Below are 24,045 nucleotides of genomic sequence, written 5' to 3'. Positions count from 1 at the left end.
GGCTCTTACAAGCTCACAACATATTATGAAACGACTCCACGAACTGTTTCGACCTCGTATCCTGGCAGTCGGTACCTTGCGACAACTCTGAGGTGCACAAACGGGTACCTGTTGCACAGCAGGCATCCTCTTCAGTCAGACGACTCCTTCGAACACGCGACACAAGCATGAAAGATTTTCCGCCTTGAACACGTGGTGAAAGAATCGAGAGGGTGTTGCCTATTGCTCATCACCAATCTACAGAACGTATTGATCGCAGCGAGATTCGACCGCTCGATTGCCCAATGTGTACTTGCTCTTGCTCTGACCATCCAGAGCCCACTTGGGCGACACTGGCGCAGTGCTCGTCGATAATTTGTACAAGAGCCAACATAACGCCTAAATACGACAGGGTATACACAGTTCTGACTGATCTACCAGTTTCGCACCATGCGCTCTAGCCACCTGGATCATCTTACATTCGACTACGCTAAATGCCAACAAGTACGAAGACATACATGATAATGTACAAGGAGGTTCCACCTCAACGCTTGACCCAGGTAGGCATCTTGCGAGCCTTGACGTGGCCAGGCTTCTTCCTCTCCACCTTTCTCGGGTCGCGAGTGATACAACCAGCTGTGCAAGAGTTAGCCATTGCATTTCGACTGTGTGACATGTTGATGGCTTGAAGATCTGCATGAAGATTCTACGTGGACTTGTGTCATGTGCATGTGATCCCTGACAAGAGCGTATGGAGAAGGAAGAACGGGAACCTAGGACGTGAACAGGGTCAGGGTAGAGAGTTGCTCAACTCACCTCGTCGCAGAGCTGGTTTCAGCGCCGGCTCATGCACCAACAATGCCTTCGCTACCGCCAACGTCATGGCCTCCGCCTGACCGGTCGATCCACCACCCTGTACCAGACCGAACAGGTTGTACTTGTCGAGTCGCTGGGTAGCCTTCAGCGCCCATACAGCGCTCTCTCGGTGATGCAGTCGCCCAAAGAACTCAGTAAGGGATTGGCCGTTGATCAACACCTCACCCTCGCCCTCTACAAGCCATGCGACCGCAGAAGATGTCTTCCTTCGCCCGACACCCTTAGCCCTGCCCAGTTCATCGATCACACCAGGCTTCGGCTTGACGTCGCCGGGCTGGCTAGGCTTCTTGTAGCGCTTCATCGCCTCTACAACCTCCTCAGGCATCAGCTGTGGGTGGATGCAGTTCAATCTCCGTAGAATGTGCAGCATCTTATGGAAGCGTTGGGTCTTGACAGGCTCGTTGGTCATGATGCGGTACTGCTCGACAGTCTTCCATGCGACCTTTGGTGCCTCGGCGTTCGGTATTGTGGGCAGGGTAGCGACTTTGCGGAGAAGCGCGGAGAGCGAGAGGAAGTCGTCGGTGAAAGTAGGCTTTGCGCTGAAGTAGGAAGGCGATGCAGGCACGACGCGCAGTGTCCGCAGGATGTTCTTGCCGTCCTTCTTTCCACCGTCTTTCCTTCCAATTTCAGCCTCAAAGTCGAACGGCTTTGCGGCTGTGAACGGCTCCTGAATTTCAGTCTCGATCTCGGCAGGCCTCGATACAGTCGTGGAGATGCATCGTGATGTCGGGGGTTGCAGGCTGCGTCGTGCTGTCCGCGCGCATTGTGTCCACGATTGGCTTCCGAATGTGTCGACGGCCCTCGAGAGGCTTTGCGCGAACTTCCTGCACACCATTGCGCCGTGTAGTCGAACTGAAGTGCGCGTGGGTGCTGCTAACGGACCACAGTTGTTGATGGCCTGCACGATGCTGCTCCAAAATCTCCGCCAAGGTTGGGCCTTCCTGACGCTAGACAGTTTTGCGCCTAGCGCGAAGAGGAAAGCGAAAACCAAACCACCCCCACTTCGAGCCAAACACCCTTTTTTCTTTCCTCCAACGCCTTTGTTTTCCTTGATTGTACAGTTTCGCCCACGGTAAACCAGCAATCATGTCTTTCGGAAAGATTTACAGCTACAGCGTAAGTGGCTTTCCGCCTACGCATTTGTGCCAAAACTTGGGAGGGAACCAAAACTGACAGCCCACCAACAGGGTAACCCGCGCACCACCTCCCTCCTTGCTGTCGCAAAGGAGAACGGCCTCGACATCGAGTTCGTCGACACCGAGCCTGCCAAGGGCGTCTCTACCGACTACCTGAAGATCAACAAGCTCGGCAAGGTCCCTACCTTCGAGGGCGCTGACGGCTTCGTTCTCTCTGAGACCATCGCTATCGCTGTCTACCGTGAGTACCCCGCATACCCTTCCTATGGCGTTGTATGATGTGCGAATGTTATTCATTCAGTTATCCCTGTCTGAAAACTACTGTTGAAAAAAGTAAACTCCTGATCTACGTTGGCGGCACGTCTTCAGTTTCTACCATGTTCGTAGTGACTCAGTCGCTGACATCTCCCAGTCGCTTCCCAGAACGAGAAGACCAGCCTGCTTGGCAAGACCAAGCAGGACTACGCCACCATCCTCCGATGGATGTCCTTCGCCAACACTGAGGTCCTCACTCCCCTCGGTGGCTGGTTCCGCCCCATCATCGGCCGTGACCCCTACAACAAGAAGAACGTCGATGACTCACAGAAGGCTGCCCTCAAGGCCGTCCACGTCCTCGAGGAGCACCTCTTCACCCACACCTACCTCGTCGGTGAGCGTCTGACTCTTGCCGACCTGTTCGCCGCCAGCATCATTGCCCGTGGCTTCCAGTACTTCTTCGACAAGAAGTGGAGGTCAGAGAACCCCAACGTTACTCGCTGGTACGAGACCGTCTACAACACCCCCAGCTACTCCGCTGTTGCTGGCAAGCTTGAGTTCATCGAGGAGGCCATCAAGAACGTTGCCCCCAAGAAGGAGCAGGCCCCTAAGGCCGAGAAGCCCAAGGCTGCCGCTAAGCCCAAGGCTGCTGAGCCCGAGGAGGAAGAGGAGGCCCCCGCTGCCCCCAAGCCCAAGCACCCTCTTGAGTCTCTTCCCCGCGCCACCTTCGTCCTTGACGATTGGAAGCGCAAGTACTCCAACGAGGAGACCCGCGAGGTTGCCCTCCCCTGGTTCTGGGAGAACGTTAACTTCGAGGAGTACTCTCTCTGGACGGTTGACTACAAGTACAACGACGAGCTTACCCTCACTTTCATGACCTCCAACCTGATTGGTGGTTTCTTCGCCCGTCTTGAGGCTTCCCGCAAGTACCTCTTTGGTTGCACTTCCGTCTACGGCCAGTCCAACGACTCCATCATCAAGGGTGCTTTCCTCGTTCGCGGCCAGGAGGCTCTTCCCGCTTTCGATGTCGCTCCCGACTACGAGTCCTATGAGTTCACCAAGCTCGACCCCACCAAGGATGAGGACCGCAAGTTCGTCGAGGACCAGTGGTCCTGGGACAAGCCCATTGAGGTCAACGGCAAGTCCTACGAGTGGGCTGACGGCAAGGTCTTCAAGTAAATACCTTGCTTTTCTGTGGTGTTCGTTGTGTTAATGATGCGGATGATTTTATGACCTGGAACCAAGGGGTATGAGGGATGATGGATGGGTATAGTGGATCAAAAAGACCACTATGGCCCGAACATAGAAGCAAAAAAGCACATGTTCACGATGTCCAAACTTTGTTCTTTCGCATCGATGTGATGATTTGCATGTGTTACCCCGCATCGACATCCAAGAATTTCCCCTACATCAGGGCTCTTCTCTGCATCGTCAATTGGCCGCTCTCTTCAGCCGCAAGTCTTACATGTACTGCACGTTCACCGCAAAGCTAACTTCAAGCCAAGGCTCAGGATGCAGCTGTCAACTGAAAGGACCGACTTTCAACGCAGCTATCGGGGACTCGAAGGCCCACACTCCATCAGGCGCCCTGTGATAATGACGAGCACAGCAGGAAGTCGTACCTTTAACCCACACTCGCATCACCAATCGCATTCGACCGTGCAGGGCATGGTCAGATGCACCGATCGTAAATGCGCTACGAGGTGCTGGTGCATTGGTTCCTACATCATCGGCAGTTTGGTGTGGTGAATGTCTTCACCACCCTTCCCACGCTGAGGTCTGAGTAGAGCGTGGGCCTCTGCTCAACCGCCTACAGGACAACAACAAGATCAGGATGCCACTACCACTGTAGATCGCAGCCTCATCTGCCGTAACAGCCTACCATCCCAGAAGTCTGGGTACCTCGAGGGCTCGATCTGACCTCGACCGTTCGCGAGCTCTTTGTGGCGCAAGCTACCCCACAAATCCCGCCTGCGCTGATTGGCCCTACTCGAGGACAAGCTACCGCAGTCGCAGCTTTGTTGGCGCAACGGCGCAGGAAGGGACGGGACACAAGGGCGTAACTTCTTTACACCTCTGTCCCTCGAGTCTTCAACATCTTTTCGCTTTCGCGCACGCATACAGAGTCCTTTGAAGGACAAGTCTATCACGCAGCTGTTGATCCGTTGTGCAGCCTTGCGTGACGCTTGTTGAGCTGACCAGAGCGCATTTCCACACCGAGACCGCACCGCAGGGGATCGTCGTTGTCGCGTGAGCGCAGAGCCACAAGTTGAGTTTTGAGGCTGGGTTGAACTGAGAGAAGGGCAAGAGCTCGGATCACCTGCATCGAGTCGACCTCAACCCAGGGTCCGGCTGCCTGCGTTGTAGGGCTGTGTGGATCGTGGGTCCGGCCTATCCGTGCGCGACGCCGACATCGATCGAGGGCGTTCGGGTCGCGCAACGAAACTCACTCGTAAGGAGGTGTTTGGCTTGCGCGACGGTGAAGAAGGACCGTTCACGTTTGCGGCTGTAACTCGGGGAGTGGATAGCGAGACGGCTTAAAGGCAAGAGCTGGACTTGGCAAACGACCACAAGCGACGATACGAGACTCCACATTTATTGTCTTTGGCATTATTACGAACGTTGAATCGACGTGCTGTGAGTGTGGATACATCAATTGTGGCTGAGACAGATTTGCTGAGAGATCTACGACCACGCGAAAGAGGTTGAGATCGACAGGCAACAGTGGCATTGAAGAGAAGGGAAAGAAGCGCCGAGAGGATGAAGGACAATGATGGACACAGGGAGGTTCGAAGATCCTCCGGACACAGCAATGAACCAGCTATCCAGGTGATCTGCTTGGGTGCAGGCGGTGGCCCAACTGAAGACAACGTAACCGGATTCCTCGTGCGTTCAACAGCCACCAAATGGTCCAAGAACTCGGTCCTAGCTGTCGATGCAGGTTCGCACCTTGCTGCGATCACTCGAATCCTGGAACAGCACTTTCCGCTTGTCTCAGAGCCACGACCCCAGTCACCGCCGAAAGTGGATAGCATCCATGGCGGCGGTGTTCGAATCAATGATGACGGGATGTCGCCAACGACTGAGCATGTTCCAATGTCTGATGATGATTCTGGAGTCGAAACACCATTGTCGGACGATGACATGCCATTAGAGATAACAACATTACTAGACGGAGTATTTGCTGGCCTGCCTTTCCCAAACGCAAGTGCAAGAGCCAATGCGCTACACGTTGTAAGAGAACATGTATCGACGTACCTCATTACACATCCACATCTGGACCACTTTTCTGGTTTCGTTATCAACACCGCGGCCTTCCATAACACATCGCGCCCGAAAAGATTAGCAGCTTTGCCGTTCACAGTTCACGCTATTAAGACACATATCTTCAACAACATCATTTGGCCTAATCTCACGGACGAGGACGGCGGGGTGGGACTTGTATCATTCCAGCGACTTGCAGAAGGAGGTAACATAGCCTTAGGTCAGGGCAAAGGAAGGGGGTACATAGAGGTCTGCGACGGCCTAGGCGTAAAGGGCTTCAAAGTCAGTCATGGACACTGCATGCAGGGCCCTGGGCATGTACACCGCGGCTCCAACGCAGATTTACGGGAGGCATCAGGCTTGCAAAACACCTCTGCAGCTCTATACCAAGGTGAGGCTTGGGAAGGACGCTCACACAGCTTCTCCATGCCGGTGCCACATAGCCAGCCCGGAACACCAAGACTTGGCTCATTCGGTACTGAGCAAGGTCGAAGATCCAGTCATGTTGCTGCGAACAGCATATCAGCAAACCACTGCGTCGTCGATTCATCCGCGTTCTTCATACGCAGCGACTCCACAATGACTACTCCAACAAAAGAAATCCTCATCTTCGGCGACGTCGAGCCAGACTCCCTATCCCTCTCGCCCCGCACAGCATACATCTGGGCGGAAGCCGCCCCCAAAATCGCCGCTGGCATCCTCACAGGCATCTTCATTGAGTGCAGCTACACCGACGCGCAAGCCGACGCCGTCCTCTTCGGACACCTCGCACCACGCCATCTCCTCGCTGAACTGCAGAACCTCGCCGACATGGTCCGCGAAGCACGTAAAGAGCACGAGCAAGCGCGCGAAGCAGCGCGCCAGGGACGGAAACGCAAACGTGTGAGTCGCGACTTGCATCTCGACGGCCCGATGAAGCCTCGCACATGGCATTCGGGTGTGAAAGGCGTCGATACACCGCTTTCGTCTACACATCCGCATTTCCACACCGACGACGATCTTATGACGGATTTCAGTAATACTCCTACAGGGACACACACGCCCAACCCTCACCACCCACATACATCCAATTCAGGCCCACTGCATGATCCGCACGCCTCCCACCCCTCCGCTCCAGCGGCACTCAACCTTAATAGTGTGAGCGCAGAGCATAATCGCGCGTTGCTGTCTGCTGCGTTCGAGTCGCCGCTGAAGGGATTGAAGGTCGTGGTTATACATGTCAAGGATACGTGTGAGGATGGGCTGCTGGTGGGGGATACGATACTCAGGCAGTTGCAGGAAGGCGAGGCGAAGATGAAGGAGGAGGGGATGGGGTTGGGGTGTAGTTTTGAGATCAGTAGGAGTGGGGATGCTTATTGGTTTTGAGATGTGGACGATGTGACGAGCAACTAGGTTCTGGGCCCCGGTTACCGGGGCTGGCGTTTGATTGGAGAACTATATTGTTTGGGTAGTCCTTGTAAGAGGTGGTGGGATGTTTTGTTTGATAAGACTGTTCCCTGTATCTCAATGTTTGTTCTAGGTTTGCAGTAGCGAACACGTGTTGTACAGGTATGCGACGAGCATAATGAACACAGGAATGTACAGAAGGCTTTGCAAAACTCTCGCACTTTGGCTCGGGACGTGCAATGCGTTTCAGGTGTCTACCTTTGCGCCTACGGTTCATATCTCGGCTCCCGAACAGCATCGTTGCAAGCTCCCTCTCACTCCTCGCTCGTCGCGAACGCTCGTCTCGAGCGTGACCTTGCTGACCAACACCAGACTGTCATGCCTACTGCACTGCCAACCACGGATGACGCTCAAAGTGAGCTCATCTACTTAATCCGGCGCAACAGCACGCTCCTGCATAGGAGCAAAAAAAGGCAGACGCTCTGTGATTCGAACTCAGGTCTCCCGCTACGCAGCTGGATAGACGGTTGGTCGATGGCTCCTTTGCAGGCGTCGTTACCGTGTCATGCGCAGGTCTCCAAGCTATTATTATCCGCCGCTTCTCGTCGCGGGTGCCCTACCATTGGACCAAACGTCTAAGGGCGGTTTGCTGAGACTTGCCTGCGGATTGTGTGATATGTGTAGGTCGAAGCCAGGAGTGTAGGCAACTAGGTAGTCTGGTGTTGGTATTTCTCCTGATCTGTACAGTACGGTTGCTTTCTGTTCCTGGTGACGGAGACTGAGTGCGGAGATTGACCTCGGTGGGCTTCGAGGTCCACGGTGTAGCCAGATCCTGGCCACGATATGTGGGTAAGGATGGCTCTTGTCATTGAACCCTGATGCACTGCGGCATAGTCTTGACTTCTCTTATCGAGCGGTTGCATCCACCTCCTTTGCGACAACGAACCACATATGCTGTCCACACCCATGCAGTCTAGCAGTGGCTCGTGGCATCCCATCTGCATCGACATCCCTGCTTTCTTCGCTCAACGTGCCCGATATTGCACAGCTTGCTTTGTTCTTCAAGCATGCGCCCCATGCAAGACTCGGCCTTGCATACACCCCCAAGCAATGCGCTGCAGTAGGTCCCCGTCGAATGGCTAGATACACAGTATCTTTCGGTTTGCTGACAATCTTCAAGCTTGTCATACTTTGGGCTCCGGGATGTGCTACGTCCGGTCTGGCGGTCTTGCTCAGTGTGTTGGAGCGATAGTCGGGGTGTGGTATGTCCGATCTGACGAGTCCGTCCTCTCTGGCTGGTCTCTCATCGAGGCTGTGGCTGCGGATTGACACTTGAGCATCTGTGCCGGATTGCTGGACCAGCTGAGACTGAATCTTGATGCGCCCTGTTGGATTCAGATACTCACTTCCATCTAGCAATCCTTCTCTTGAAAATGTGTATGCGCCATGTGCGACGGCTCCAGCTGTCACGGAGTCGACTGTTAGATAAACGCCCAGGAATTCGCTTGGGAGAGTGTTGTACGGGTATGGTTCGTACTCGAGTACGTAGAGCGTTGCAGTGGGTGTTGTAAAGCCAAGGTGAGCAGGGTACGGTGTTAACATCGAAGGAATCGCATAACCTTGCTTTTGGAGTCGGTTTCGAGGCCGCTCATGTAAATTCTCTACTTTTGGTGGTTTGGATAATTTCGCATTGCCTTGGTGGCCTCCGGCGATCAGAGGTTCGCTGGATAAGCACTTTCGTTTTGTTTCTGATTGCTTCATCTTGATCCGTACTCACGCACTCGTCAGGGCTCCCCTGGCGGTTTGGCTTTGCTGTTTGGCAGCTGTACTAGGGTCGTGGCGAGAAAGAGCCGTGAGTGTTGATTCCCAGCAAGGACAGGAAGAAAGGGCTCCTATTGTTCACCGAACGTTCCGCACTCGTTCAGGAATGATATCGACCCCACAGCTGTCAAAGTTTCATGTTACGAGTTCTGTCGAGACATGCAGGATCTTTTGCAAGGCTGCGGTCGTCATTGGCGGCCCATGCGTCATTCAATGTTGCTAAGCCACGCGACCTAACCGTTTGAAGGTTTCCTACCAGCACTACACACGTTAAGTGGGCGCAACACTCATCGTGACAGCATGGATTTTGAAGTTGTCGATAAAGCTCTGCGCCATTGTTTTTTGGGGCTGGGTCGTCCCCTCCTCTCCTTTTCGCCCACACTGGCCAATGACGTCTGCGACATGAAGACGAAGCAACAACAAAAATACGCCACGACAGCCAGAATCCGGACGTATGAGAAGCGGCCGCGAAGCTTGATATCGTTGTGCATTCGAGTCCATGTGCATAGAGAACGTTGACAACTTCGAGTCACAGAGCCTGCAATTATTATGTTAACAATGCCACCAGCTTCTCGAAAACATGCAAAGGTGCGGCAACGCCCATCATCAACCGTGACAAAGGGAAAAAAAAAGCCTTTGAAGCATTCGAACGAGCTTGACGAGAAGGCACAAGAGTATCATCTACGGAAGCAAAAAACATACAACAGCGGGTATTTGCTAGTGGTCACCCACCTAACTACTAATCCGCCAGTACGTTGCTTAAATAGGGCTGAGCGAACGGGAAGCCTTGCTGTCTCCTGGTCGCTCACCACAAAAATCCTTAATTCTACCGTATCCGGTGTTGCTGCTGCTGAAAACAGTCCACAAAGAACACAAATTTGCAACTCATTGCACGCGCCGGTGGCGCGGAACAGGTTGGATCCGACGGCGGCATTCGTTGGTCTGGCTATTTATAGAGGTCACGATCCCAATGTCCGACCATCACATGCTGCCAGTGCCACATCAAGAGGAGACGAAAGAAACATGCGTGGAGCACTGCCTTTCACACCTTTCTCAAATCCCACTTTCTATACCAGTTTGTCGTGCTGGCCCCTCAGGATAACCCAAGGATATATCGTCACGATACGCACGCAGCTCTCCTAATACAAGTATTGGCTGTATCTATGCCCTCTAAAGGACTGTGCGCTATCCTTCCTAGCATGCCCAGCTCATTCGTTGTCTCTGACTCAATATAATCAGCGCATCCATGAATCGGACATACAAAGGCAAACCACCCGCCTATCCCCACTTATCTCAAGAGATGTGGGATGAAATCACCACATGCCTTCTTCCATGTTCGGCCTCAAGTGCTGCTACTGTGTCATCCTGACATGGCTTGCAGCCAATAATAATCCACCCAGTCACACCTCATGGAACCTCATGGAACCTCATGGAACCTCATGGAACCTCATGGAACCTCATGGAACCTCATGGAATCCCATGGAACCTCATGGAACCTCATGGAACCTCATGGAATCCCATGGAACCTTATGGAACCTCATGGAACCTCATGGAACCTCATGGAACATCATAGAATCCCATGGAACATCATGGAATCCCATAGAACAACACAGAATCTTCTGGTTGCTGACAAATGATTACAAATGATTACAAATGCCAATGTATATAGAACATTCCAGGAGCCAGCAGTCTGTCTATAAAGGCAGCCTGCCCTCCTGCTTAGATAACTCATTCTTGCAATTCAAAACTCAATCCACTCCTTCAATTCACCTCAACAACTCCTTCCTCAACTCACTCCTCACTGATCCTTTGTGGTATTCCCACACTTGATCCCTTCTTTATCACTTATCCTTTTTACCACTTGTGGTATCCCCACACTTGGTCTCCTCTACACCCTTATCTCCAACAAGCCTGAACCATCCTTCCACCAATCCTTCCATCTCAGAGAGCAGTTGGTATCCCCACCTGGCCCCCTCTCACATACTGTTTTCAAATGCAAGTCCAGAGCTTACGACAGAGTGTGGAATGCTGTCTTCAGGAATGAAGACTGGCTAGAGAGCAACAGCGCATAAGACACAAACATAGTTTTGATTGGCACTGATCTCGACATCCTGAGCGGCAGCACAACGAACGGATCACGACCTCACCTTATGCTTGCTGCTTTTGACCGCCACGGCAACCTCCAGTACGAAGATGACCTCCTTTGCTCAAGCCTACGGGGGTGTCACGAAGATGCTACGAGTAGGCCCTTTAGGACTCGCTAGGAGTCTAAATCAATTACTACGTACGGTATCTAAGTAGGTACAAGACGTTGTGTACCGAACAGAACTCTACCAGCAATAGTCTATATACTTACGTGTGGGTTTGTTCGGTTACCAGTTAATAATTGGAACTGAGTTGGATAGGTATCGGGGTTGCAAGTCCCAGAGCGGGGCTTGCAGAATTCTAATACTCCCGCTTCGGAGGTTGCAGGCCCGCTCCGGAGGTGACCGGAGGTTGTACGTCCGCTTCGGAGGCACGTAAGGACGCTGGGGATTTGGTGCGTACGGTCAGGGGCAGTACGGAGCGGATCCGGATATTGTCAGGGGATCTGGAGAGGATACCGTGACAGGGGGAGTTCCTATGGCTTGGAAGAACATCAGTCTAAGTATCAGCTTGAGCAGCTCACCCTTGCCGTAAGCAGGCTAGATGTGCCTGAGGTTCTGGGACAGGACTTTTGTTACTTGTTCTCTAGTAGGGAGCAAGGGATACAAACAAAGTATTGTTACTGGAGAGATCCAGAGAAAAAGATTAGAACTTTGTGCTTGCAGGACATCCGAGGGATTGATGGTCCAATTACGCAGATTCAAAATCTTTGGCCTATATTCCTTCTGAACCTGAACCCTCCTACACAAACCCTGCCAGATAGCTCTGAATCTCCTAGCAGTGACCCTGTGCAGTTTACATTCAGATGTTTTGGGGGACCGAGCTTCTGGACTGGTTGCCCACCGCTTGTTGATGTTATGCTGAACAAAGGATGCAAGAATAGCCAGTGGGAGTACACGTTTGAAGGCTTCACTTTCAAGGACGAAAAGTATAGACAATGCCACCGTCAAGGTACCAACTGGACTAGAATTGCAGAAGTTGAGTCTGGACGGGACTGTTCTGTAATTAGAACTCTGTAGAGGACATCCGTCAGACATTGTCGATTGTTCTCTGTCAATCAGAAATTCTTTGCTTGGGGCCATCGACCCTGGACACATTGTAAGAACAGGAGTACTGTGGTAAGGCAACAAAGGACTGTAGTAGTGAGTATTGCTGCCCAGAGCAATACGACGTGCCATCTATGTACGACAAAGCAAGAGTGTCACCAAACTTTTCGAAGCAGCAATGCCCACAATCAGGCGTATGGGCATGATTGTAAATCACGAGTTCGCAATTAATTGATTGTGTCATGTCTTCAACTCAAGGAAGCAACTCTGTTATTTGAGCAGGAGCAATGCGTAGTTACATCAAAGAACGTAGATGGCTTCCAAAATGTATTGGATGAACAGACTATACAGGCAGTGCTCGCTGTTGATTCTGCCACCCCAGTTTGACGCAAGTCTTGCAAGGCTGGAAGTTATTGTTTGGGTACTGAACCTCCCTCCATGTGTCGTAGTGACTGTTCTTGCAGTCTTGCCTGTTCTCTTGCGCTCGGGGGCCAACGAAATTCTTGTGGCATATATCGCAATGATCCTGTACACAGGTCAGTGTCAATTCAACCTCTGCTGGCGGACAATTACCTTCAGCATTCCCATGAAGACATGGAACAGTGCTTTTGAACAAATTGGTTTACAATCAGGCGAAGAGCATTCCTTACAGAGCGGACCGGAGTGTGATTGGTCATGCTCGTGATTGCAATCTGGAAAACTGAGGAAATGCCAGATCTGGCATATCTTCACCATGCGCTCACCCCATGACCACCAGTAGAAAGTCTCTGGAGCCTCCTCAAGTGCAAGTTGATTCCACAGCATGTCGAATTGAGTACTGTGGCGCACGTTGAACTGTTGTGACCAGTTTTCTGCGTCTCCACGAAGAGTCTGGCAGAATCGAAGAGCGAAGATGGCCTTGATCTCCTCTTTACCCATTGACATCATTATATGGTTGAGTACGACCGATTGTCGCTCCACCTTCAGCTCCAGATCTGCGATAAGCTTCTCGTGGGATTGGATCAAGGCAGCTGAGTCAAATGTCAGCTCAGCTTCCCAGGGTTCTGCGCTGTGTATGGTAGTTGGAGCTGCCTGCTGAGGAATGTGCTGACGGGTTTCGTAGGTATTGTTTGGCGCCTGCAAAACGCAGGCTCGGGATCTATTGGTTTTATGAGCAAGATGTTCGATCAAGCAGGCTGTCCTGTGATCTTACTTCTTGAGTCTAGTTTCCATCTCACAAGCATTGCTTGCACGTCTCTTCTGCCCATGACCATAATCTGACTTGCTGTCAAGCAGCATCTTGACTACCTGCTTGTGGCCTTCAAGTGAAGCTGCCTGCAGTGCATTGCTGTAGAGTCCACCTTGTGCATTGATGTCGGCCTTGCTGTCGAGCGGCATCTTGACTACCTGCTCGTGGCCTGTAGCTGAAGCTGCCTGCAGTGCGTTGCCGTAGTATCCACTCTGCACGTTGACGTTGGCGTTCCAGTCAAGCAGCATCTTGACTACCCGCTCGTGGCCTCCATATGAAGCTGCCTGCAGTGCGTTGCCGAAGTCTCCACCCTGCGCGTTGACGTCGGCCTTGCTGTCGAGCAGCATCTTGACTACCTGCCCGTGGCCTTGAAGTGAAGCTGCGTGCAGTGCATTGCCGAAGTCTCCACCCTGCGCGTTGACGTTGGCCTTGCTGTTGAGCAACATCTTGACTACCTGCCTGTGGCCTTGAAGTGAAGCTGCGTGCAGTGCGTTGCCGTAGTCTCCACCTTGCGCGTTGATGTCGGCCTTGCTGTTGAGCAGCATCTTGACTACCTTCTCGTGGCCTCCAAATGAAGCTGCCTGCAATGCGTTGGCGTAGTCTCCACCTTGCGCATTGACATCGGCCTTGCTGTCGAGCAGCATCTTGACTACCTTCTCGCGGCCTCTAGCTGAAGCTGCTTGCAGTGTGTTGCCGTAGTATCCACCCTGCGCATTGATGTTGGCCTTGCTGTCGAGCAGCATCTTGACTATCTGCTCGTGGCCTCTGTATGAAGCTGCCAGCAGTGCATTACCATAGAGTCCACCCTGCGCGTTGACGTCGGCGCCCTTGTTGAGCAGCATCTTGACTACCTGCTCGTGGCCTTCGTATGAAGCTGCGTGCAGTGCTTTACCGTAGTATTCACCCTGCGTGTTGATGTTGGCCTTGCTGTCGAGCAGCATGTTGACTACCTGCTTGTGGCCTCCGTATGAAGCTGTGTGCAGTGCTTTACTGTAGTATTCACCCTGAGTGTTGATGTCAGCCTTGCTGTCAAGCAGCATCTTGACTACCTGCTCGTTGCCTCTAGCTGAAGCTGCCTGCAGCGCGTTGCCGTAGTCTCCACCCTGCGCGTTGACGTCGGCCGTGCTGTCGAGCAGCATCTTGACTACCTGCTTGTGGCTTCCAAGTGAAGGTTGTTGAGCGGGTTGTGGTTGGTGCAAGGAGATGCCTGATTGTAATTCCAGTGCTTGAACATTTGGAGATTGAATATCCATATTTGCACAATACAGCGCTATACAAGGAAATTTGTAGTCGTGCTTTTGATGTCTCTGGTGTTTACAAGTGAACCGAGTTACCGATGTGGGTGTGCTTCTTGTACCTGGAAAGCCTGCCAAGCTGAAGGACCATGAACACAAAAAGGCAGATGGTTCGTGCGCAGCAGGCAGTCTTTTTCTGCCAAAATTAGAAGTTCGTAGGCGACATTTCTTCAGTATCTGACGTATTGCTTTGCCTTCACGCTCCCGTGACGTAGACGCGGATCCAGATAAAATAACGCACAAGAGCACATACCGTGAAAGGATGGATCACCAATCATTCTTGCATACTTGTTCACTTCACGTTAATAATTGCATAACATATGTCGATTCGGTGGAAAAGATTGGACGTGACATTGAACGAAGCACTTCTCCTACACAGCATGTATTCCACAGCAGTGAGACGGCCCAAGTAGTCATCGACATTTCCACCAAAAAGAACTATGGGATGGTAAAGATCTCAAAAATCGACACTGGCAGTATTTCAAAATGTCTTCCACAGGATAACCGAGGCCTACACTCAAGCTGAGGGACCTCAACATATGCTGGAAAAAAAGTGAAGACATCAAGGTCCGTTTTCAGAACAGAGTATTGGTAAAATCGCTCACTTGTGTCTCAGACAAGCTTTCAACTTCGCTTACAAGGCAATTCTTTGGTCAATCATGGATCACAGAAGCAACCGCAAAAGGGTGCTTATATCGCAGGGGGGCTCGGGTCATAAAACAAGGCGTATGCAGGCGCTCGCACCATGTAAGTAGCATCTAGCGCATACATATAGAAACTCATGTCATACATTATTTACCAATCTAGAACTTAGACCGATTAAAGCCGTTGGCCTTAATTTGTTCTCAACGAATATTTAGCCCGATGTTGCTCTCGTCGTTGTCCGAGTTAGCTGCCCTTGTTGATTCCCTTCGGAGAAATGCCACTCGGCCCAAGCAGAAGACAAGAGGGCACAAAAGTTGAGTTGACGTATAAGCCTGTTCATGTTAGAGATATCTCTGAAAATGCTTCGATACATACAAGTAACATGCTTTGATAAAGTTGGTCACTAGTCATCCTGTTCGAGACCAAATGAACGTAGATAATCGTACCATTGGCTAACTGGCAAAGCGCTGCGGCCGCATTAGAGATCACGAACGCAAGCAACAGCCTTATGTACCTCAGATCATTCCCGCCTGCCCGTTTGTGTGCATTTATGAGTGTGCTGTGAAGTTTCGTTCCTGTTGTTAGTTAGTAAGAGATGCTGGGCTGTGGGGTGCCGTGGCCTTGCCTTATACTCTATGTGAACTCCAGTGTTACAGTGACCAAGCATGCTCCATATACGTATGAAGTTGTCCAGGTTGGGCTAGCGGAATAGCGAAGGTTTCGAGCAAGTTAAGTAAAGGGTGAGCCCAGACAATATATGATGAATGGAGCGCCATACGTTGATCGCCACGTCAGCCTGGAGGGTACTGAAGAAAAGTGGCTCCAGACACCTGAAATTTTGTGGTCATGTGACCGCTATGCATGTGATGGCAGCCAATGTGATTGCTACCTGACCAAAACCAACGATGATGGATAAAATCTTCTCGAAGCAGGTTTCTCCTTCTAATCTGCACCTCGAGATTTCGACGTATAAGAGTAAAAGGCTCATGAGCAAGCTGAAGGAATGACTAATCGTAAAGCCAATGAGAAGTGTACGCTCCATGACGGATTCGGGATGATGAGACAATGGTTGGTCGACAAGACCTACTCTTTATATCTCCAAGTCTCCCCACACACAATGGGTCAGTCCAAAAAATCATCCGATGGTGAATAACAGGGCAGGAACGGAACGTTGGCGTCGTAAAGTGCGATCGTTGTAACGACTCTGCACACAGCAAGGCTGTGGGGCAGACTAGCTTACAGCAGCTAGAGGCAAAGCTAGCTGGCTGGCACTATATATATTATACTACACAAAGAATACTTGCTTAAGTATTCTTGTGCTTACCTTTTGGTATACCTTGGAGATGTCACGTAGTATTGATATCAAGGGCAGGGCGCTCATCCATTACAATCGTTGGTCCAAGGAGATTTCCAAGGAGCTCGTTGGAGTTCTAAGAGTCAGACAGTATCTAGGTAACTGAAGTCCGACTGCACGCGAGATATAATCGATTGGTAAAGCGACAAGGAACAGCATGGTTTGCGACCGACAAGCTTTGAAAAGCTCCAATACCTTAGGGCAGAGTCCGCAAAGTCTCAGCAGTCCTGTCCTTGAGGTGGAGTTGTTGTTTCCTATCCGTCAGCATGTTGCCATTGTGGTTGACAATGCGAGGACGAAGCAGCCAGAGATCAGTGTAATTCAAGAGTTCCATGCCATTGTACCAAACTGTCTTACCTGGAGGCAAGATGCTTGCAGGAACGACGGAAATCAGGAGTACTGAAAGCGTGGAGCGGCGACAGGGTAACTGGATGGTAGACCATGGAATGACATATTGGAGTCTGATGGTGTCATCGGCAAGCTCAATGGCGTCTGAGGAAAAATGTTGTGTTTGTACGGGAACCCATTCTCGGTAGGCATGGAAGAGGCATACTGACTATAACCCATGGAGGATGAAGTAGGCACCAGGTTGGGGTAGTGTCACGAAGATGCTACAAGTAGGCCCTTTAGGACTCGCTAGGAGTCTAAATCAATTACTACGTACGGTATCTAAGTAGGTACAAGACGTTGTGTACCAAACAGAAACTCTACCAGCAATAGTCTATATACTTACGTGTGGGTTTGTTCGGTTACCGGTTAATAATCGGAACTGAGTTGGATAGGTATTGGGGTTGCAAGTCCCAGAGCGGGGCTTGCAGAATTCTGATACTCCCGCTTTGGAGGTAGCAGGCCCGCTCCGGAGGTGACCGGAGGTTGTACGTCCGCTTCGGAGGCACGTAAGGACGCTGGGGATTTGGTGCGTATAGTCAGGGACAGTACGGAGCGGATCCGGATATTGTCAGGGGATCTGGAGAGGATACCGTGACAGGTAGTTCTGCATGGGGTGGTAGGCCTGATTAGTAAAACCAGTCCAGGCAGTAGGGTGCACCGGCTGACCGTGGGAGCCCATGTTGCAAGGCGGATGCATAATACCCTGATCAAATATTGTCCGTGCATGTGAGTTGATCGCTGAAACCTCTCCCGCAAGGTGGGGCCAGTGCAATGATTGATCGAAGGAGTAGTCATCTTTAGACCTCTCAGGCGTGCATGGCTCGCAGGTCCATACAGGTGTGCCCATTTCCCACGCCTTTCGATTACTGTCTTCTGCTGTGATAGACTGTCCCGGTGTTTGGATGTTGGGTTGGCTTTGGGTAGTTCTGGGCTGAGGTAACAGAACTGCTTGAGGCCTATGTGTAGCTCTACGGAGCTTTGTCACCGTATCAACTGGCTTGCTCCTGTCCCCGGAGGCTTCAAGATCCAGATGATCTGCAACGGTCCGACGTTGTCTCTTTCCACGCAGTTCTCTGACAGGCTTTGAAATGGGTTTCCAGGTGTGATGCTTGCCTCGACCGGGGTCTGCATTGCCAGAGCCTTCAAAGAGGTTGTACTGGACGATATGGTCTTTGTATGACTGTGCGATATCAAATATGCTCGGTAAGATCTCGTTTAATGCGATCTTCTTCATTTCCTGGCTGTGCTTGGGGCCTTTGGATGAAGAGAAGTGATCAGAAGATGTGGTTCATATCATGAAACTGGCCACGTCGCAAAGGCTTGAGATCCAGGAAAAACCTTTGCGGCGCTTGATCACGTCTACCTTGCGGTGGACCATCATTATCTCAACTGCTAACGTGAAAAGTTCTGTCAGGGTGTCAGTCAAAGTAATATATGTGGAGGCAGGCTACTTACCGCTCTTATTCAGATGCGAAGGCTCCTTGTAGATGACGGTTCTAGGCCACCAAGGAGGCGTGCTTGCTTTAGATGGCAGCATGTTATGGTACGTGCCCCATTCACCAATTTGCCGAGGTGCAAGAAACTTGATCCAGTGAGTTGCAATGCCGCGAAGTGGTCTCATGGTCAGCTCATCGAAGCGGCGGGTGAGGAAGTCTTTGAATGCATCGATGTCTCCGATGTAGAAGGTGTGCGACTCTCCAGGCACGTCTTGGATAGTATGATCGGTAGCATTGAGATTGCCGTCAACATCAGCCTTACAGCTTAGGGTCAAACCCTGAGCAACAGAACGAGTTCTCTTCAAAATGCCTTTTCGGTCGGTCGCAGGCTTCTTCCGCCTAAGAATGGAGGTCTTTTTATTATCCTTGGAAACGGATTGTATGCTGAAAAGATGTTCGTGGCCAGATAGTGGTTCGTAGATAGGCACTCTACGGCCGTTTTCGAACATCAGTGTTGCGATGGGTGTGGGGGTTACAACTTCGTTGCCCTTATGTCCCTGCTCACTAAGTCAGCTCTTATATTCACTAACGTGATGATGAGCAGTAGACGCGAAGTCTAGCTCCAAAGACATCGGAATAGAACTCTGTATGCACGATTGGTGGAGGAGGATAGTCAAAACCACTGGCCTCAGACATCTTGGCGAATCTCTAACGCTTTGATGCCAGTGAGGCTTCAGCTATGATTAACGCTAATTGCCGCTGCACCTAGTCCTCAGCAGCCGGTGCTAAAGCTCACGAAGGGCAATCAAGGCCTTCGATGCTAGGTCACTGGACGAAGCCTCGGAATGTTTGCGCAGGTGTGAATCTATCGGGTTGAAAAGTGAGATTGGAATAGCTTGGAATCGGATCAATGGTCAAGAGTTACATATCCCGCCTTATATCCAGCCTTACATAGTCAGTCAGCAGCCGCGACCCACATGAGTGTTGCCAGCATCGCAGGTGCGTTGAAGGGGCGGTTGACATCCGCTATTGTCTCGCAAACTACATGTCTGCAGATGCTGAAGTGGAGGGTCTTGGATCTGCAGACTACGCAGGCTCCGGCCTCCCCGCGGCCGAGACTTGACTGTCTTGAGAGTAGCTGCAGTGCCGGTTAGAGATCCAGGGGAGAACCACAAGAGGCTGAGGCAGCAGAACAAAGCTGTTTGATAGACATGTATGCAAACGCTTCGTATCGAGGGTGTGGAAATGTTCAAACTAAATTTGAGGCGTACAGTTTGGGGTCGCTTCGTGTCGGAGTTGTCATGATCACACCAGAACGTTTTTGACCCAATCGCGGAGAAACGAGGTCTTAGTTTCACCCGCTAGCTTGTGCATGCGTGGGAGCAGCACTGTCGCGGCTTTGCTTTTAGGCGCCTACCGTATAGACTGGGATTGGGTGATCTGAGTGGATGCGTTTGCGGTTGACAAAGCACAGCCACATGTCGACGGTGCCCCACGTACCCCGCATCTCTCGTGACCTTGGGCCATGACAGCAGTCTGCCACATAACACAGCACTTTGATCATGAATTCACATCGCGAAGTGCGCACACCTTCGCTAGCACGTCAACGTTATACAATTTGCGATATAAATTTACACCGTTGCCACAAGGCTACATAGAGAAACCTACCCGCGATTCAAGACCACATTCGCAGTATGTATTACCTGCCCGCTTCAAGCTAAGCTTTTGCCTTCGCATCGAGCGATGAAGAGCGGAGTGTTCTAAACATCTCTTGTATTTAACTTTCTTTCCGGCAGCGCTGTACGATGCTGACGTTTCTACTAAGGACAGCATATACCGCTGCTATACACTGAACGCTATCAACGCTCCAAGTTATGCCCGAGGGAAAATTCGAACGACACAAAAGAAAAGGATTAGGATACAATAAAGTCAAACAAGATGGTCAAGTGACGGTTGAGGATGGTGTGGTCATGCTCCGGCGCGGGAAGGAAGACACAACTATCGAGTCCAGTGTGGAAGTCAAAGATGGTGATACGATCTATTGGACAGCAGACTGTACCTATACGCAACGAGCCTATTTGTTGCAGAAAACGCAATAATGAAGGTGTAACCGCGCAAGGCAGTAAGTCAGGGGGGAACCGCGCAAAGCAGTAAAATCAGTATATTGTGTTGTTCTTCTGTGATTGTTGTCTCTCACCCAGCCGTCATCAAGGTCTGTTTACATGACGTATCTGTGTTTGTTGGAAAGAGCAAAAACACTGCACCAAAACACGTGGCACAGATGACCTCCTTACTCCATAAACCATCCCAGTGTTAGTATTAGGTGCCGCTGCCCACCACAGCATATACAATACACCTGTTGAATATACTTCTGTCTTCTGTGCCTGCCGATTGCTTCTGGAGGCCGACAACAAGGCATGTGGTTGTAGAGGTCGTAGATGGATTGGCTGCAGCATTGTCTTTTCTTTGTTTTTCCTCGTTTTGCCATTGTCTGGATTGCAGTATTCTTTCGATAAGAAATGTCGGAAATGAGTCTGAGATCCTTGCGTGTTCCAGTGAAACTTGATAATAGTCATGCTTGTGATTGGAAAACGCCGGTATTGTGTTCTTCGCCGTCTCCTTCGACTCGATGTGGGGCAAGATGACTTCCAGAGCATCCAGCGTCCCCCAGTTGTAAATTTGAAGTATATCGGGTGAGTGCGGAATTGGCCATTGCAACACGAAGTCCAGTCGTGCGCCCATGACGCCCGTTGGCCATGGGCAGCGATATCCGGTGAGGAACTTTTACTATTTGGTGAGGCATAGCTTATGTCCGGTAAGTCCAGTGGCATGCAGTATCTTACTACAATCAATACTTTGTAGTATACTTGCCTAATTAGGCAAGTACAGGTCTACAGGGTCCACATGCCGGCTGCCTGGTGGACAAACACAAACAGTTTCCCTATGCAACAACTTTTTCATGACTTCCAAATACCGCGCCGTGACTGTTGACCCCAACCTCATCAAAATGAATTTGGATTCTCTTCCATCCAAATTCAACCCAGAGCAACCCAATGCTCTCTGGATACCACGAGACGATCCTCCTGCACCTGCATACTTCACTGTTGAGCTTTCTCCCACACACCACAATGCAAAGAATGCCTTGAACCGACATCTTCAACATCTTGGCTTTGCTGTCAGCATACACTCCCTCTCCCACCATAAGCCATCAAACAAGGACCTACACAGATACGTTCAGCAGTGCCGAGTGCGATGTGCATGTGGCCGCAAGTACAAGGACACATCATTGGTGCGGAACACACGATCAGGCATGACCAGATATGAATGGATAGGCGAGCTGAAGCTTGTACAAGATGCTGTCATTGAGGAGAATGTCTGGCAGTTCACTGTCAAAGTCCCTCATCATAACCATGACTGTGCAATGGAGGCTGTTGCTCTGTTCCAGCACCGTCAGCGTGATGCAGCAACACTTGTGCGCATTCAACAACAATGGAAACTGCGCCAGTCTTCAACCAATATCCTTGCCAGTCTGCTTGGAGATAACATTTCCATAAGGCAACAAGACATCCTGAATGAGATTGCAAGGCTCTGGCGCGAAGAGCTGCAGGGCATGACACCCATTGAAGCACTCCTCTGCATGCTTGATGAGTATGACAGTGCTAAAAATGACATCAACAACATTGCCAATGACCCTAACAACATGAGAGATGGCCGAAGCAGCACACAGTACTGGTACAAAGTAAACCTTGATGAGAACAACCGAGTGCGCAACCTCTTCTTTGCACATCCTGAGATGTACGACATCATCAAAGCCAACCCTGATGTTATGCAAATTGATGCAACATACAAGTGCAACAAGTACAATATGCCACTTCTGCATACTGTGGGCATCACGGCCATGGAGACCATCTATGATGTGTGCTTTGGCTTTATGGGAGGCAAAGACACCCAACACTACACATGGCACATGCAGGCACACCAAGAGTTCTTCCAGTACCTCTGCATCAAAGTCAGATGCTTTGTCACTGACTTTGATGATGCACTAAAGGCTGCTTTGCGTGTCATGTTTCCCTCTGTGCAGCAGCGGCTTTGCATTTGGCACATCAACAAGCATGTACAAAACTGTGCCATCAAGGCCTGGGATGTACGCCGAGTCAACACTGATGAAAAGAAACTCCAAATTGAGAAGGAGCGGACCGGCTTCATGCAGCGATGGCATCAATTGGTGTCAATGGAGACAGAGGAGGACTTCTGGAGTGACTGGTTTGACATACAGGATGAGTACAAGGCATACCCAGCACTGCTAGAGTACCTCACCAAGCATCAGATTCCGTACAATGATGAGTGGGCAGAGTACTGTTGCAGGTACTATCCTGACTATGGTGTGCGGGTCTCCTCTCGTGCAGAAGCTGCTCATCACCGTGTCAAGACTCGCATTGCATTCAAGAGTCTCTCCAACCTGCTGGATGTGGTGAAGGATATTCATCTAATGCTGCAGACTTTCCGTCATGAGCATGATGCCAAGGTTGCAATTGAAGCAGCTTCTGTACCAGTCAAGGCAGCTGCACCTGAACTGACATACTTGACACGGCAAGTATCCCACAAGGCACTGTACAAGTTGAAGGATCAACTTGTGCTAGCAAACTCTGATGAGTACAAAGAGAGTAAGGCATGCTCTAATGCCTTCACTAGCACCTTTGGCTTGCCCTGTAAGCACTTCCTGCATGACAAGATTGTTCAACTTCGTACAACTTCTGGTGACCCCACTGCTGTGTACACATTGCAGATGTCCATGATTGATCAACACTGGTGGCTCAAGCCTCCACGTGCACGTGGAGAGGCATACAACATGGATGACAAAGTGTTCCGTCCTCTTGAGCCACGTGTTGTGAGATCCAAAGGTCGCCCAAAAGGTGCAACTACAAGGACTTTGACACAATCATTGCAGGCAAATCCTCATGCAAAGCCTCGCAAGCATCGTCAACATGAGCCACGTGAGCCATCCCGTCATGAGTACAGTCAGGCAACACAGGATAATGCTCTACAAGCATCTCCGCCATCACAACCTGTATGCAGAAAGCGTCGCAAAGTCACCACAATAACAGAGGAGGTCACTGTGGAAGAGGAGTTGACTGGCTCAGCACATCTACAACAGCTCCATGACATTATGAAGTCACACCTTGTACCGTTGCAAGCTGAGATCAATGCACTCAGGGCTGTCATCAAGGCCAAGGAGACACAGTTCATCTCATCTGATGAAGAAAGTTCCATTGAAGATAATGACAATAGTGTTGTAGATGCTGGCGCAGTTGAAGACCTAGGTTCTGATGAAGAGTTTGACTCATCCAATGTCTCATTAGCACCTCCAACAGCTCCCCATGCATCAACAAGGCGTACTCTAGCTCCTCTGGTATCCAAAGGTGTTGTCCATAGGGGAGATCGGGTTCAGGGTGGTTTTTGATGTGACAGTGGCTGTTATGATCAAAGAACTGCAGTATCGATTGACCCAAGCAGTGAGTCCGTGTCGACGATACTCAGTATGATCACGTAACAATCAAGGAGCAACTCGCAAGACAACACTGAATGAACAGGACTACGAGATGAGACGAGAGGAGTCGAGGGACTGCAAGACAGGCAACCCGAGCAGTTAGATTGCGTCGGCAACGCTTGCACCCGAGCGGCCTGAGTAGCTAAGCGTCAGTGCGCTCAACAGTGCGCTCGTCAGTGCGCTCGTCAACAAGCAAGTTACCCAAGCCTCATTGCTTGTCAGTGTGCTTGTCAACGAGCAT

The 24,045-nt window shown here is 50.8% G+C and overlaps 12 protein-coding genes across 12 annotated transcripts, besides 1 other annotated feature; 6 read left to right on the top strand and 6 right to left on the bottom strand.

Moving 5' to 3' along the window:
* Positions 1–255: 255 nt before the first annotated feature.
* BU25DRAFT_413179 (uncharacterized protein) lies at positions 256–1,745 on the bottom strand. The gene is made up of 2 exons (XM_033706971.1): positions 796–1,745; positions 256–615 (listed from the first exon to the last, which is right to left on the bottom strand). The coding sequence occupies exons 1-2, from the start codon at positions 1,688–1,690 to the stop codon at positions 524–526; spliced, it is 987 nt and encodes a 328-aa protein (XP_033559211.1). The 5' UTR covers positions 1,691–1,745; the 3' UTR covers positions 256–523.
* Positions 1,746–1,850: 105 nt separating this feature from the next.
* Positions 1,851–7,032, top strand: BU25DRAFT_398197 (uncharacterized protein). Its single transcript, XM_033704897.1, has 4 exons — positions 1,851–1,971; positions 2,043–2,232; positions 2,404–3,413; positions 5,076–7,032. The coding sequence occupies exons 1-4, from the start codon at positions 1,942–1,944 to the stop codon at positions 6,873–6,875; spliced, it is 3,030 nt and encodes a 1,009-aa protein (XP_033559210.1). The 5' UTR covers positions 1,851–1,941; the 3' UTR covers positions 6,876–7,032.
* A 637-nt stretch (positions 7,033–7,669) lies between these two features.
* On the bottom strand, positions 7,670–8,962 carry BU25DRAFT_130796 (uncharacterized protein). Its single transcript, XM_033700503.1, has one exon. It carries the CDS (start codon positions 8,655–8,657, stop codon positions 7,803–7,805), a length of 855 nt encoding a protein of 284 aa, XP_033559209.1. The 5' UTR covers positions 8,658–8,962; the 3' UTR covers positions 7,670–7,802.
* Positions 8,963–9,266: 304 nt separating this feature from the next.
* Positions 9,267–9,860: a sequence feature (Protein overlapping with rRNA (BU25DRAFT_130876, KAF2625017.1) was converted to a misc_feature.).
* Positions 9,861–9,949: 89 nt separating this feature from the next.
* BU25DRAFT_131025 (uncharacterized protein) lies at positions 9,950–10,402 on the top strand. Its single transcript, XM_033700504.1, has 2 exons — positions 9,950–10,303; positions 10,324–10,402. The coding sequence occupies exons 1-2, from the start codon at positions 10,038–10,040 to the stop codon at positions 10,352–10,354; spliced, it is 297 nt and encodes a 98-aa protein (XP_033559208.1). The 5' UTR covers positions 9,950–10,037; the 3' UTR covers positions 10,355–10,402.
* Positions 10,276–10,632, top strand: BU25DRAFT_413175 (uncharacterized protein). The gene has a single exon (XM_033706970.1). It carries the CDS (start codon positions 10,371–10,373, stop codon positions 10,545–10,547), a length of 177 nt encoding a protein of 58 aa, XP_033559207.1. The 5' UTR covers positions 10,276–10,370; the 3' UTR covers positions 10,548–10,632.
* Positions 10,633–10,970: 338 nt separating this feature from the next.
* Positions 10,971–12,099, bottom strand: BU25DRAFT_413174 (uncharacterized protein). Its single transcript, XM_033706969.1, has 2 exons — positions 11,123–12,099; positions 10,971–11,075 (listed from the first exon to the last, which is right to left on the bottom strand). Exon 1 carries the CDS (start codon positions 12,038–12,040, stop codon positions 11,402–11,404), a length of 639 nt encoding a protein of 212 aa, XP_033559206.1. The 5' UTR covers positions 12,041–12,099; the 3' UTR covers positions 10,971–11,075; positions 11,123–11,401.
* Positions 12,100–13,666: 1,567 nt separating this feature from the next.
* BU25DRAFT_346985 (ankyrin) lies at positions 13,667–13,978 on the bottom strand (the record flags this gene model as incomplete). The annotated part of the gene is made up of 1 exon (XM_033703129.1): positions 13,667–13,978. A coding segment is annotated over one exon (312 nt), but the record flags the coding sequence as incomplete, so codon positions are not given.
* A 1,251-nt stretch (positions 13,979–15,229) lies between these two features.
* On the bottom strand, positions 15,230–15,748 carry BU25DRAFT_413172 (uncharacterized protein). The gene is made up of 3 exons (XM_033706968.1): positions 15,702–15,748; positions 15,452–15,651; positions 15,230–15,408 (listed from the first exon to the last, which is right to left on the bottom strand). Exons 2-3 carry the CDS (start codon positions 15,485–15,487, stop codon positions 15,277–15,279), a joined length of 168 nt encoding a protein of 55 aa, XP_033559204.1. The 5' UTR covers positions 15,488–15,651; positions 15,702–15,748; the 3' UTR covers positions 15,230–15,276.
* Positions 15,749–17,388: 1,640 nt separating this feature from the next.
* BU25DRAFT_493300 (uncharacterized protein) lies at positions 17,389–18,952 on the bottom strand (the record flags this gene model as incomplete). Its single annotated transcript, XM_033711705.1, has 4 exons — positions 17,389–18,074; positions 18,159–18,227; positions 18,276–18,813; positions 18,866–18,952. The coding sequence occupies 4 exons, from the start codon at positions 18,950–18,952 to the stop codon at positions 17,389–17,391; spliced, it is 1,380 nt and encodes a 459-aa protein (XP_033559203.1).
* Positions 18,953–19,898: 946 nt separating this feature from the next.
* BU25DRAFT_413169 (uncharacterized protein) lies at positions 19,899–20,567 on the top strand. The gene is made up of 2 exons (XM_033706967.1): positions 19,899–20,029; positions 20,082–20,567. Exon 2 carries the CDS (start codon positions 20,131–20,133, stop codon positions 20,353–20,355), a length of 225 nt encoding a protein of 74 aa, XP_033559202.1. The 5' UTR covers positions 19,899–20,029; positions 20,082–20,130; the 3' UTR covers positions 20,356–20,567.
* Positions 20,568–21,566: 999 nt separating this feature from the next.
* BU25DRAFT_305061 (uncharacterized protein) lies at positions 21,567–21,908 on the top strand (the record flags this gene model as incomplete). The annotated part of the gene is made up of 1 exon (XM_033702050.1): positions 21,567–21,908. A coding segment is annotated over one exon (342 nt), but the record flags the coding sequence as incomplete, so codon positions are not given.
* A 1,143-nt stretch (positions 21,909–23,051) lies between these two features.
* On the top strand, positions 23,052–23,342 carry BU25DRAFT_296323 (uncharacterized protein; the record flags this gene model as incomplete). Its single annotated transcript, XM_033701911.1, has 1 exon — positions 23,052–23,342. A coding segment is annotated over one exon (291 nt), but the record flags the coding sequence as incomplete, so codon positions are not given.
* Positions 23,343–24,045: the final 703 nt, after the last annotated feature.

The sequence above is a fragment of the Macroventuria anomochaeta genome, assembly GCF_010093625.1.
Source record: "Macroventuria anomochaeta strain CBS 525.71 unplaced genomic scaffold BU25scaffold_28, whole genome shotgun sequence".
Lineage (NCBI taxonomy): Eukaryota > Fungi > Ascomycota > Dothideomycetes > Pleosporales > Didymellaceae > Macroventuria > Macroventuria anomochaeta.
Note: the sequence above shows the minus strand (reverse complement) of the source record. Positions and strands in the feature narration are given on the sequence as shown.

Coding starts and splice junctions, on each gene's coding strand:
- BU25DRAFT_130796 (XM_033700503.1), bottom strand. CDS start 8,657: ATGAAGCAATCAGAAACAAAACGAAAGTGCTTATCCAGCGAACCTCTG.
- BU25DRAFT_413179 (XM_033706971.1), bottom strand. CDS start 1,690: ATGGTGTGCAGGAAGTTCGCGCAAAGCCTCTCGAGGGCCGTCGACACA. Junction 616..795: donor GAAACCAGCTCTGCGACGAG/GTGAGTTGAGCA, acceptor ACTCTTGCACAG/CTGGTTGTATCACTCGCGAC.
- BU25DRAFT_413174 (XM_033706969.1), bottom strand. CDS start 12,040: ATGGCACGTCGTATTGCTCTGGGCAGCAATACTCACTACTACAGTCCT.
- BU25DRAFT_398197 (XM_033704897.1), top strand. CDS start 1,942: ATGTCTTTCGGAAAGATTTACAGCTACAGC. Junction 2,233..2,403: donor CATCGCTATCGCTGTCTACC/GTGAGTACCCCG, acceptor GACATCTCCCAG/TCGCTTCCCAGAACGAGAAG. Junction 3,414..5,075: donor ACGAGTGGGCTGACGGCAAG/GTCTTCAAGTAA, acceptor CCAGCTATCCAG/GTGATCTGCTTGGGTGCAGG.
- BU25DRAFT_131025 (XM_033700504.1), top strand. CDS start 10,038: ATGCCTTCTTCCATGTTCGGCCTCAAGTGCTGCTACTGTGTCATCCTG.
- BU25DRAFT_413169 (XM_033706967.1), top strand. CDS start 20,131: ATGCCCGAGGGAAAATTCGAACGACACAAAAGAAAAGGATTAGGATAC.
- BU25DRAFT_413172 (XM_033706968.1), bottom strand. CDS start 15,487: ATGACTAGTGACCAACTTTATCAAAGCATGTTACTT. Junction 15,409..15,451: donor TTTATCAAAGCATGTTACTT/GTATGTATCGAA, acceptor TAACATGAACAG/GCTTATACGTCAACTCAACT.
- BU25DRAFT_413175 (XM_033706970.1), top strand. CDS start 10,371: ATGCCAATGTATATAGAACATTCCAGGAGCCAGCAGTCTGTCTATAAA.